Below are 14,206 nucleotides of genomic sequence, written 5' to 3'. Positions count from 1 at the left end.
CTGCAAAGGATTGGAATAAGTTGCCGGCGTCAGTTTTTCCGTCCAAGTACGACGTGGGGGCCTTCAAGAGTAGAGTGAATAGGCATTTACAAAGCTAGCGCGTACCATCTTTAGACCACATCATCACTTTATCGGGCGGGATTGTGGTTAAGCGCTAGATTTTTCAATATAAAAAAAAAATGTTTTGATACAACCATTTGCATAGCAACAGATTTATTTAAATAACTAACTGTCACACGCGATTCTGTTTGCGCGGCATTAAAAAAAAAAACTTGATAAGTAGCCTATGTGTTCTACCAGACCATGTTCTTCTACATCTGTGCCAAATTTCATCAAGATCCGTTTAGCCGTTCCGGAAATTCCTTCAAACAAACATCCATCCATCCATCCATCTATTCATCTAAAGATTCGCATTTATAACATTAGTATGATTTGTGTACTTAAATAGTTTTTCATATTTATAAACGTTGTTGATTGTGCTAGAAAAATATTGTAAGGAAAAGTCGCGCAAATAGAATTGTTTGTGATTGTTTATTTACTATCCATATGTTTGTTACAAACTAAAGCCCGTATTTATACTGCGTGGGTAAAGTCGACTTGCTTGTCCTAAACAAATAAAGAATTCTCCTAGTACAAGTTGATAAATCTACCCATTTAATAGTAATAAAATAATACATAATTTACAGGGTGTAACTTGAAAAGTGGATCAAAAAATAAACAAGTTACATCCTGTAGCTAATAAAATAAATAAAATTACATAAATGATTTTTGACTTCAAAATATTTGTGCAGATCAGAGATTACAAAAACTTCCGCGGATCTCAAGGAGTCTAACTGTATCTCTTTGGGAATCAATACGTTTCAAACTATCCGTGCAAAGTAGGGTAAGTTGCCACTATTATATATTTAAGTGTATGGTGATTCACCCTTTGCCCTTTAAAATTATTGAATAAATATCGAAAACGAAAGTTTTGTGCGAATTAACTATCCACTGTTCTTAAAACAGCAAACGCTTGGTAAATTGCTTTCGCCACCTGAAAATTAGTGTATTAAATTAGTATCACACAATATACTAAAAATAACACACTTGTCAATCCTAAGTGCCAGTCTTCTCGACTCTACAAATCAAATCTATCTATCTATTCAGCCTCGTAACACCCACTGCTGGGTATAGGCCTTCCCCAAAGATCGCCACGATGATCGGTCGTGTGCAATCCGCATCCAGGATACTCCCGCAATCTTAACCAAATCATCAGTCCATCTTGCGAGAGGCCTGCCCACGCTGCGTCTACCTGTACGTGGCCGTTATTCCAGTACTTTGCGGTCCCATCGGCTGTCCGTTCTGCGTTCAATATGGCCGGCTCATCGCCACTTAAGGTTTACAATTCTTTGTGCAATGTCGGTTACTTTCGTACAAATCAAATACCTAGCACTATGTTTCATTTGAAATTACTAACAAAAGAAAATCCAATAGTGTGGAATTATCTAAATACTTTTTAATAGGTATGAAATTGTATAAATGTTATACGTACAGTAGTCATAGTTATCAAAGACAACTCATTGCCAACTGCTGTTTTAATACCAAACTCATTTTGGGTACGAATTAATATAATGTAATAACATTTTTTATCTTTAATATTTAAACCCGTCCAATCAAACATAAGTATTGCATCGTTTATTTCCGTCATCTGAAAATAATAATGAAAATACATGGTTATAACTTTAGATTCAACCAAAAGCGGTTTATAGTTATTTTAGAGTAAAATCTCGTTAATATTCGAAATTCGAATGTTTTATCGATGTGTGGAGTTTAGTTACCACCACATAGGTTGACTGAAGCGATCTGGATAAAATTTGGAACTGAAAATCTATTACTAATTTTTCCATTATCTAGAATAATCAGTTCTTTTTATTAACTCCTCGCGGACGAAATCGTGGACTACAGACAGTGATACTATAATGCACTTGTAGTAAAATGATAGAAGAATTAATAATTAATTTATCTCACCTTTGTTTTTAACTGTTCTCCAAACCAGTTGTATGTAAATATTTCAGCAATCATTGGCACCATGTGAGGGGCAAATCTCCAATTGATTTCCTAAAAATATTGACGTAAATTGTACATAGAACTTAAAGATTACATAAATTATTATAATAATAACTATCGAACTTTAATTTTCTCTCGTTTAATGATCACTGAGTGAGATGCTTAGTGTACGTCTAGTAAGAAAATTCAACGTTAATGCACTGCTTCTGTGATAATCAAACGAATCTGCGTGAGGAAGTAAACATATATTACGTATATTACAAACCTTGCTCATAATCAGTAAGCTTAGACAAGTGCACATAATAGCGTTGCTTAGAGGCACTAATGCAAGCCATTTGTACATTTTTCTTAGACCTATTAAGTACCTGAAATTAGCACAAAAATTTCTTTCTGTAGAAATTAATTCCGAAGACATTATTTTACAATTATTTATTTTCAAAAATATGAATGTATTTAAAATTAATTCACATAAAATATTTTTTTTTTTAGTAATAAATTAAATATACCCATTATGTTTAACATGAATTTCGTGAAATCGACGCAACGCATCCGATAAACGTGTGGAATATGCAATTGAACTTTCATTTTCTTTCTTCATTACCTTCAGTACTTTTGTTACGCTTTCATTCGCTTTACATAAGAAAAAGGTCAATAAAACAAACCACATATCCAATATTAATGTCGTCGAAACTTCTAATAGAAAGATAGAGTGTAAAAACCAAGCTATTTCATAATACGGAGTCGACATAGACATAAGCGGTGCAGTCGACCTTGATAACATAGTTCTCTGTCCTTTAATATAATTCCAAAGCGTTGTAAACTGATATATCAACACAGGAATCAACATTATTACAAACAGAAACATCTTAACGGCTCTTGATCCGATTTTAAGAACATTTTTGAATTTCTTTTCTGAATCCATTTTTATAGTATCCATAATTGTTGTTTTCGCTGTAACGTGTAATGAACGAAATGTATTTCTATTATTTATATAAAGGATGATTTTTAAAGCGAAATGCGTCATTATAATTAAAGTATACGAAGCTTCTGCGACTAATTCAATATCAGTAGTTGTTTGTATAATTTGTATTGTACCAAAGAAAACGTATACAAATATACATAAATGTATTATTTGATGGATATAATAATTTTTCCACGTCCATTGCTTGTCTAGTATTTGTTGACCCAAAATTCTCTGTATAAATAAAGCTACTTTCACTATTTCATCTATTTCTGACCATTTTCCAACAGTTTTTGTATACTTTCTTATTAGTTTTGTCAAATTAAATTTCATAGTTATTAAGTTCGGCCAAGTTGTTAGAAATCAAGTTGTCTACTGAAAAAATGTAGAGGTGACGACTTATTAAATAAAATAAAGTACAATCGTTAAGAAAATAAGTTAATTAATTAGTTAAAAAAACTTAATAAACTCTACTGCACCGTACTTAATACTCCAGGTATTAAATGCATGACATCCTTATTTTCAGTTGGTTAATAAAAACCCAAATATATGTTATTGATTGTAAGAAGATTCAACAAAGATTCTAGCTTTCTATGATTTTGTTTTCCTATTTTCTAGATTCAAATAATTTTTTGTCAAAAAAGAATATCTTAGTTAAAAATAAAACTAGACATATGTACATATTAATATGTTATTAATTAATCTTCTATTAAATAGGAAACATATCTCCTTCATTGTACTTTCAGAATGTATTACAGATTTTCCATTTCTTCTAACATCAAGAAGGCGTTATCCGAGTCATTACTTTTAACGCCCTCTTCATATAACTAAATTATATGGATCCATTATTCATAGATGATCGAAATAATTTCTTAATAACCTGGAAAAGGTATTTATTTATTAAAGTAATTTCAAATTCAAAGTACAAAAAAAAAACAAAAAAAAATCACAAAGATTTCTTTTTTGGCTTTCGCAGTTGCATTGTCACATTTTAACTACAAAATCTTTGTAATCAAATTGAAATGCTATCTGACTCTGTAATATAATAATAATCTTAAAAAATAGTCTAATAATTTAAAAATAGTCTTATAATTTTCTGAAGCTATGTATGTTACTACATTGATATCACGTTTAACCTAAAAGCCTTTAGTCATTCATGTTTGTCTGTAAAGTGTCATTTGATCATACTGCTTTTATTATTCACTAGCTTTTACTCGCGACTCCGTCCGCGCGGAATAAAAAAATGCACACAAAATAAAAAAAGTTCCTATGTCCGTTTCCTAGTTCCAAACTATCTCCCCATCAATTCGCTCAGCTAAATCAGTTCGACCGAACTTGAGTTATAAATAGTGTGACTAACATGACTTTTATATATATATACATAGATATCATAAGGTGGCAAACACGCGTCCACCTGAATTCACCGAAATGGCGAAGCGACCGCTGGCCAAAAACATCCGCAATTGCAGATGCGTTGCAAAGAGATGCAAAGAGTATATTTCTCTTTCTATGCAATCTCTTCTTCGTCAATTTTACTTTCCCTGAAAATTAGTCCTCCAGCAAGCTGGTCTTTTATTACTATTAACCTAGCTTTTTTTATAAGATAAGGGGTCAAACAATTAGCGGGAACACCGAGGTGTTCATCAATGCCCATGGAAATCTATAATACCAGGATCCGCTGATTCGTTGCTGGCTTTGACAAAATGGTACGCTCGCTTATTGAAGAACCCTTAATCGCTTGTTACATTTCTAACGTTCTTTATTATGAACCTCAATAAATTACTATTGTTTTAGTGTAGAGATGTTTTAAAAGACCTTTTATAAAGAAACACGGTAATTGAAGTAAAGCAATGTTGTACTCTAGCTGCCTTTATAGTAGAACACTTTAATAGCCTTTGTTCCGGAAATTCGCTCCTAGATTGCTCTGGTCGTTAAATCGAGCCGGAAAACCAAATATGTGACGTAGAAACTGTAAAGGCCAATTCCACGAACAGATTTTACATATTCTAAAAGCGGACTAAAAGTAAACCTTGAATTTGAATATTTGAATATGTAATTTGACTAACTCTGTAGTTGTATCATTTTTATCTATTTCTTGTTACACAAATATCTGTCTAAATTAAAAAAAAAAATCTTCTACCCTTATCTTTAGTCGGGAAAGAATCAAACGATATCTACATATATATAAAAGAAAGTCGTGTTAGTTACACTATTTATAACTCAAGATCGGTCGAACTGATTTAGCTGAAAATTGATGGGGAGGTAGCTTAGAACCAGGAAACGGACATAGGATAATTTTTACCCCGTTTTCTATTTATTATTCCGCGCGGACGGAGTCGCGGGTAAAAGCTAGTGTCTAATATAAGTAACGCTGTTTTTACCAATGGTCAAAGATCAACATTGAATGAATATAGAAACAGGCAGCGTAACCATTATCCGTTTTTCGAGCAAAAAATTCCTCGTATAAGTAAAATAGGCATACAAAAAGTTATCAAAAAGAAAGCGCGTTATCTTATTCGTAATAAACATTGTATGATGATAAACGCATCAATCCAGCGTTATACCTCTCTTGTTATAGCCTCGTTACGATCTAACCCGGACCTGCTTATATATTACCATGCCGGAACATAAAAAGAAAATTGCCTAAGAAGTCCATTTAAATTTTTTTTCAGGCAGTCATATAATTTTTATCAATTTAATCGTTCTCCCTCCACCCCTCCCCCTGTCGAAATATTAATTCATTTCGTTCGAGATTTATAAAAGTTCCAAAGCGCTCAGTTAGTATAGACTACATATAGTATGTACGTAATTAACAAGCATCGTATTTTAAACAATGGTGACGTCGTAACATATTGTTACGTTTCACGACATATTTCATTGTACTCGCTTCTATGTGTGTATACTATGTGTGTGAGTGTGTGTGTCTATTCAAACATTTGAACAACCACATAACGGCTTTTATGTTCCGATACGAAGTACAACTTGTATGTATGGCCACGAAATAACAGTTTCGTTTAGACTCTACATGAGTCTTTAAGCCTACGGAAATTTCAAACTACAATATTAAAGTTAGTATGAATAGGAATTTGTTAGAGATTTTCCAAGTCATTTACCGTTGACTTACATTGCGTCTATACAAAACGTCATAACTCTGTTTTTTGTGAAAAAATGAGAGGCCTAATAAGTTTTTAGAACAGTGTAAGTACGTGACAATGGAAACCGTGCATGTTATTACTTTATTCTTATTAATAAAAATATTTTAAGGTACACGTTTATGGTAACTTTAGTATGGAACATTATGATGTGTTAAAGTTAATATCTTATTTAATAGTGTATTAAATTTCCGCGACAAGCCAGCCATAACGTAAAGCGCGGTACGGAATGGTCGGCTATTAATTGTATGGCTGGAAATTTAGTGGCCAGTAAATAAGTCTTTTATCTACATCGTTTCCATTCCCGTTTCAAAACAAACTAGATTTTTTTTAAAACTATTACATAATTTTTCGTAAACAGTATTTTCGACTTGAAGCTACGTTAACAAGTAAGTTATTTAAACAAAATAACTTTAAGAACATCTGCATTTGGTCTAAAAGTCTCGTGTCACGTGTATTGCAAGCAAAAGATTTATTTTTGCAATAACGATTTAAAACTTAACTAAAAGGTAAACTTCTTACACATTTTCGAGGTATAAAAAGCGTAGGATAATGAATATTTTATACTTCAAAATACTGAGGACCTTGTGATAACGATAAGTAAAGCAACAATAGAAAATGCAATAATTCTTTTCTTAGAAGAGAATATTGTGACCGAGTTTGTTTCTAAAAATGATAGTAGTTTCCTAGTGACCGCGGCCGTTGGAAATCGTAAAATGTAACCGCAATTTAATACATAGAGCTCGGCCACGCTTGCTACTATAAAAATTCCGCAACAGAATAGTGAGATACAAAATGGACTTTGATATTATTTAGTTCAATGGAATGTTGCTTTGAATAATTTTTTTTTTAGAAAAAAATGGTATTTTATGTGATTATTCTTTCCGCTATGTTTCCACAAATTCGGCATCTTATAAACTGTTAAGAAATTGACAAGTTGATCAATTTGAAATGCACTGTAAATTTTTACGTTAGTATAAAACATCTTACTAATATTATAAATGCGAATGTTTAGATGGATGTTTGTTTGAAGGTCTCTCCGGAACGGTTCAACGAATCTTGATGATTCTTAGCACAGATGTAGAACATAGTCCGGAAGAACAGATAGGTTATTTATATTTTTTTTTTAATTCCGCGAGGACGGAGTCGCGGGAAACAACTAGTTAGATAATAAACTGATAATGATAATATATACACTCATATCAAGATTCACAGAGCGGTTAATTGTATGTAAAATAAGAGGAAATTCTTTATCACTGTCTATCCCTATGATGTTATCGTTGTTGTGTAGCTTTTAACTTAAATTGAATATACATTAAAAAAGGACATGATTGTAACAATTCAATTGTTTCATTAAATTGCACATTCATAAAATGTATTGAATTTTTACCAAATATTAAAACAGTGTAACCATTTAATCAGTGGAACGGTACTTTAAATATTTGCATTGTCTAACGAATCTGTTGCAAGAAGATTCCATTTTCGTTGGTATTCAGCTAACTGACTAGAGTAGTGCAATGCATTATTAAATAACTTAATAAATGGATAGTTATTATTATTTAATTATTAAGCGAGATTGATTTTAAATGACATCCCAAAATATTAATATTAATTCTATTTCTATACACAAAACAAGAACAAAAACAATTGTGTTTTATATAAAATAAAATAATTAATTAATAATTAACTTAAATGAAATAATTAACTTAAAAATACAAATATTAAATCAACTATTTTAAGAAAATAATATTCTGCTTTGATATCGGTTACCAAAGGCATCTTTATTATATTAAAACGGATCGAATAAGTTAAAAGGGTTAACGAGAAATATATAATGATAGAAGGGATCAAAGCCTTACATTGTCTCTGTTAATATTCTCAGTATAAATATGTAGATTAATTTCACTAACAGTACAATAATATACTTTACATTTCAATAAACAATATTTTTTATATTGTAAGGTGGTAAACAAGCAAGCGACTAACTGAATTCAGCAAAATAACGAAGCCTAAAGTCACCCGCAATTGAAGATACTTTGCCTGTTTTTAAACGACGGAGGTGGTTCAGAAAGTATTATAAGTCATATTTTCTCTTCCTATGCGTTCCTTCATCAAATCTACTTCCCCTTCACATCCTTTCCTTACAAGAAAAGTGGGGGAAGGGAAAGAGGACTAAATTAGGCCTCCAGCACGCACACTCATTAGACGAAACGCGGAATTGCTTCCACTGCAAGTCTGTTTTCAGGGTGACATTTTACTGGTCGAGCCAGCTCCTTCGTGCATCAGATGTTGCTTTTGCGGGTTCTACCACTAATATAGCCTACTATAGTCATCTTTGCCATTAATTTTCCTGTACATAATTTAATTTTATGTGCATATAAAGATTTACACAAAAAACAATAATTCAAGACAAATTTATACATCGGCCTGTTTCTATAGGTTACAGTCGTGCGATTATATTTCTTTTTATTTTAGTATATTACATAAATCCGAATGTAAGAGTCATTGATTCACAATTTTATTTACGTATAAAATATCCAACATTTCTCTAGTAAGAACTAACGAGAAGGCCAGTGATGAAGATTAACAAAGGGACAAGTTTTAATTATTACTTCGTTTCTACGGATCCTGTTTTTCTTGGAAATTTTATAAATCTACTTTCGCTCAATATTATTTGTTATATTGAAAACTTACATCAATTTATATTTAATTAACTTGCTAGTAAAATAATTAAAGCCTTTCTACAAAAAAGATCACTGCTCACACTTTTGTTTGATTTATGTTGCAAATACCAAGATTTTGATGCGCCAATAGCCTAATGGTTATGGAGTAAGGACAGCTAATATGTTTGTGGGTTCGAATCTCACCATGCTACTATTGTCATGAACCATATATCGCAACACAAGCTTAAAACTTAGTTTACACAAATATTATAAGTTATTAATTTCTAATTATGTATTAATGTCTTTATTAAAAAATCGAATCGAAACGAACAATTTTATCTGAACATTTTCTGAGTAGTAAATATTTCTGAAAATAATTATGAACTATAGTGGAAATCGTTTACCGAGAAAAAAGCGTTATAATTGAATGGGAATTACTCTCTTCAGTTACCGAAGCAACATCCCAGCGGGGATATTTATAGCTCGAGTGCTGCGAAATTGAAATAAACTGAAAATATGTCTTTAAATTGAAAAATATCCTTTCAAAGTATTTTCTTATTTCAAAGAATTATTATTTTGTTTAGTTATTTGAAACTTCTTCTAAATGTTTTGACACTTAATAAAAATATCTGTATAAATTTCCAGATTGTAGGCACATGTGTCCACTTTTGAAATACTTGTACCAAGCATAATGGTAATCTCTATTATTTACAAGAGATTTAGACAGTGTCAATTTGTTGCGTATTTTTAAGCAGTGAAAACCTACCGCTACAATCTTAATTACCTCAAGCGATGTTGAACGAAGCGTCCACCAGAAAATTAATATTTTTAAATACTTTTTTTTATTAAAACTGTTTGATTTTTAAAGTTTTTAAAGAAAAAGAAAAAAGCTTAATCAACAAAATGTTCTTTAGTCGGTATAATTTTATAAAAAATTACACGCCTTTAATAACCTTTTAGACAGTTACGTAATTTTACAGTAAATTAGGTGCAACACCCTCCGCTCTGTGGTTTCCGGTATAATTAAATTGCCTACCTAATCATCTAAGAAAAGCTCGTTTACTTCGCATTTTATGTACTGTCGGTGTTTAGGAAATCACTACTCAGAGAATATGAAATATTATATCCTGGAATATACAGCGAACCGTTTTTATCTCTCAAACAGATACTGTCGAAAGTGAATGAATGATTGTTTATTTTAATGATTGTTCATTCATTCATTCGTTCAAGATCTAGTAAATGTGGTTAAATATTTTTTAAAGTATTTGTCATGTTGCTTTAGCATGGCCGTAGTAATCAGTTTAACTTCATAATTTTTATATCATCCTCTTTTAACTATCTTAAAGAAAGTATGCCCTTTTTTATTTGATAAAATTACATCTACAAACGCTTGGTCCGTACTCTTTTTTGCACAGGTTTTAGTTATCTTTTTTGGTTTATTAATATTATCCCTATTCTACATAGTTTGTTCCTGCTTAAAACATATATTACATATCTTAACTTATTTTTTTACCCCTTTATAAAAAATATGCCTTATGCCCTCTCTGTAACCAATAGCTACAACATATATATTATCTCTGTGTTTAAACCAAAAGCGAATTTTAAATTACATATTGTATAGGTTGTGTATTGACAGATCGAGGTTAAAGTTTTACATTTTTTTCCATCAGATTTTCGAGAATTGTTAATTATTAAAAACATGATATTGGCTTTATTTGAAATGAAGTGGATAATACATTTTACATTTCCCTATTCTATGAGATAATATACGTTTTACTTTGATCTCTTTTGAGATTCTAATTTTGGAAAGCCCTTTGAAGTAATATCGCTGAAATTTTGATTTATTTTAACAGATTTTTCCTTAACAAATCCCTTTTCTAAATGCAACAAATAAAAACTGTAGTATCAAATTCAACTATTCTTACGTAAACAAATTAGTATGAATTTTATCTTAGTCCCATAGTATTTTTTAATATATAAAATTTCCGTGTCACAATGTTAGTTACCGTACTCCTCCGAAACGGCTTTACCCATTATTACCAAATTTTATATGTGTATTCAGTAGGTCTAAGAATCGGCTACTATCTATTTTTCATACCCCTAAGTTTTTTTTTAACTGCGCGCAGACGGATACGCGGGCGACAGCTAGTAATATATAAAAATAAACGTGTACAATGAAACTGAAACTTTATATATAAATAACTAGCTGTCGCTGACTCCGTCCGCACAGCATTAAAAAAAAAAACTTAATAGTCTATGTGTTCTTCCAGACTATTTTCTACATCTGTGCTAAATTTCATTAAGATCCGTTAAGCAGTTCCGGAGATACCTTCAAACAAACATCCATCCATCCATTCATCTAAACATTCGCATTTATAATATCAGTAAGATGATTCGAAATTTGTCGGATTCAGGATTGTGAATTGAGAGAAAAGGATTTGTTTGATCTTAAAAGTGTTTAGAAAATGATAAATTAATTTTAACGTATGACTGCTGACGACAATATCTTGGTCCATTATCTTCGAGCACCGTTGTATCTATACTAATATAATAAAGTATAAACACACATTACTCTATAACGCAGGATCTTAGCAATCACGGCATGTTTTTGAATAATTCTATTTGTAGTTGTAGGGACAAAATTGCAAGCCAATAGCAGCTTCAATGGTTGCCATCGCAACGGTAATTTTCAGCCAATGGGGAAGACCTTCGTTGTCATTTGAGCATTTGAATTTTGACATTTAAAATGGAAAGTTTTATGTAATGTAAATAATAAAACAAAGTTTTTCTATGTAACAAAAATGAAGGTGATTTCATGGCATTAATTAGGTCATCGGTCAGATTATCTTGTGGATGTAAAAGACAGGTTTTACTTTTAGAATATGATGAAAATAAACATAAGTAATATAAGAGTGAAGCCATTACGTCGCTAACAATGCAGAGAATGTTAATTGATGTCGTTTGTCGCAAGACATTGATAAATGTTGACGCTTGTACGCTCCACTGGCTTTGATAAAGCTATGTACTATAATTTATTACTCTATAGTATAGTGGTTAGGTGATTTGAGGCTAAATGTTGCGGGATTCAAATCTAAAGCAAGAACATCATGTTGAAAATCCCTCTAGTAGACGTTTGGAAAATATAGTACTACAGTAGACTACAAGTGTATTGAGGATCTTACAAGAAAACCACTCATTGTCAAATAGCTTTTCCGAATAATATAACAATTCATCATTCCTTGTGCGTACTGCAAAGGATTGGAATAAGTTGTCGGCGTCACTTTTTCCGTCCAAGTACGACGTGGGGGCCTTCAAGAGTAGAGTGAATAGGCATTTACAAAGCTATCGCGTACCATCTTTAGACCACATCATCACTTCATCGGATGGGATCGTGGTGAAGCGCTAGATTTTTCAATATAAAAAAAAATCGATATCGAAAACAAAATCTGTCCGCTATTCATCGGATATAAGCACGAACACATATTTAATCTTACATCAACAAACATCTAAATGCTTTATAAAATACTGCCAAGGGGTTAAGCGGCCCCGAAACTTCTCGGTTTACGGAAACCTCGTACAAGGAAATTCCATTACTTTGACGTTACCCAGCCGTCTGGCTGATTCTAGTTTTTATGACCTTTGGGAATAGCAGCGTTAATAAATCACTATTTTGTTATTTTACCCTCTTGCGGCAGTGACAAACTTGGCCAATATATTAATATATATATTTGAAACTTTATATTGTTAAACTTATTGAAAGTTGCCGTCATAGATATTTATAAGCCGATATGAATTATGAATCCTCGTAAAAGGGCTTTTATAACGGGATAAAAGAGAAGAAGGGTTAAATATATATTTTATTTCCTTAGATTATTTCTAAATATATTTGAGTCGTTAGTTGTTGACATAAATGAACTACTTTTTATCATTCTTAACTCCTTAAGCTTTTAATGCAAAAAAATAATTACGACAGTGTTACATATTGTTAGTCTGTTTTATTCATTGTGTGGTTAATTTTTTAATCGAAACCATATTGGCGGCATATTTGATATTAACGAGAATTGCAATCGCTAATAGCGAATATTTTCGACTATAACTCTTAATAATAGCCTAAATTATTGTGAACTGGAGAAAAATTGGAACATATCCGAATAAATGAGAGAAATCTTACAAACTTTTCTGGAATTAAGTGCCTCATAAAAGTATCGTTACAAAGATCATTAGATACGTTATTTATTTTGGCCGGATAAGTAAACATTGACTTGTGGATATTTCTCTAGAGAAATGTTTCTTTTATAGTCATTAAGGTGAGGATTTTAATGTAAAAAGTATTTCTACAATTTGACAGTAAATGTAAGCAAAACTTAAAAGTAATATAACGAACGATTAAACTTTTTACTTATTTTCCTTCTCTTAATTTTATGAATAGCAACATTTGTTCTAAATTATTTTTGCAAACTTCGAATTCCATAAACTTGGTGGTCACTCATTTACCTTACTAATGTTATAAATGCGAATCTTTGGATGGATATTTGTTGCTGTTTCAGAACATTCTCATGGATCTGGATGAAATTTGGTTTAGATGTAGAACATCGTGTAGAAGAACACATAGGCTAATAAGAAAGTTTTTTTTTAAATTCTGCTCACAATGTCCGAAGTTATGAACAAAAGCTAGTTTTAATGTATTTCATGTAAGCTGGCCACCATTTGCCACGTTCTTAATCTTTTTGTGGTAAATATTAGTTCATAACTGTCTTCTGTATGGCAATAAAGTTTATTTTGTTCTGTTCTGTTCTGATCTGATGTGTTCTGTTCTGGTATGTTCTGTTCTGTTCTGTTCTGTTCTGTTCTGTTCTGTTCTGTTCTGTTCTGTTCTGTTCTGTTCTGTTCTGTTCTGTTCTGTTCTGTTCTGTTCTGTTCTATTCTATTCTATTCTATTCTATTCTATTCTATTCTATTCTATTCTATTCTATTCTATTCATCATAATGCAATTTTATGCTAATTGTGGGAATGAGAGTGAAATTGTATAATGTGAAAATAGGTTTTTCCGGATATGTTTTTGTAATCACGAATTTTTACGCAAGCAAAACGTACGAATTCATTAATTATAATATTTAAGGTATATTTTCGATCAAGGTACAAATTACGCATCATAATCTCTATTACCAATAAATCTGTATTTCTGTACATACGATTTGTTGTTAATTTGTAATTACCCCGGTTCAAATATATTTCTAACAAATTCCCGTCGAGTTGTGGTTCGGTTGACCGCGTCATTTACAAACAGCGCCGCCACTCGGCCACTTGCGGTACTATTCATGTCGGCTGACACAGATTACACTGAAGTAAGACCTCGAACACCTTTGCGGTTACAGACGCTTAC

The 14,206-nt window shown here is 31.6% G+C and overlaps 1 protein-coding gene across 1 annotated transcript; it reads right to left on the bottom strand.

Annotated features, from left to right (window-relative positions):
- Nucleotides 1-979: 979 nt before the first annotated feature.
- On the bottom strand, nucleotides 980-3,340 carry LOC106719831. Its single transcript, XM_045679023.1, has 5 exons — nucleotides 2,553-3,340; nucleotides 2,312-2,411; nucleotides 2,008-2,097; nucleotides 1,532-1,687; nucleotides 980-1,033 (listed from the first exon to the last, which is right to left on the bottom strand). The coding sequence occupies exons 1-5, from the start codon at nucleotides 3,338-3,340 to the stop codon at nucleotides 980-982; spliced, it is 1,188 nt and encodes a 395-aa protein (XP_045534979.1).
- Between the last annotated feature and the right edge of the window lie 10,866 nt (nucleotides 3,341-14,206).

Source organism: Papilio machaon, chromosome 8 (assembly GCF_912999745.1).
Source record: "Papilio machaon chromosome 8, ilPapMach1.1, whole genome shotgun sequence".
NCBI lineage: Eukaryota > Metazoa > Arthropoda > Insecta > Lepidoptera > Papilionidae > Papilio > Papilio machaon.
Note: the sequence above shows the minus strand (reverse complement) of the source record. Positions and strands in the feature narration are given on the sequence as shown.

Bases quoted from the DNA above. Each gene is read 5' to 3' on its own strand.
- LOC106719831 (XM_045679023.1), bottom strand. From the start codon at position 3,340: ATGAAATTTAATTTGACAAAACTAATAAGAAAGTATACAAAAACTGTT. The intron at 2,098-2,311 runs GTTTGTAATATA...CAATATTTTTAG, and splicing joins GCTTACTGATTATGAGCAAG to GAAATCAATTGGAGATTTGC. The intron at 1,688-2,007 runs GTGAGATAAATT...TATTATTTTCAG, and splicing joins GAGAACAGTTAAAAACAAAG to ATGACGGAAATAAACGATGC.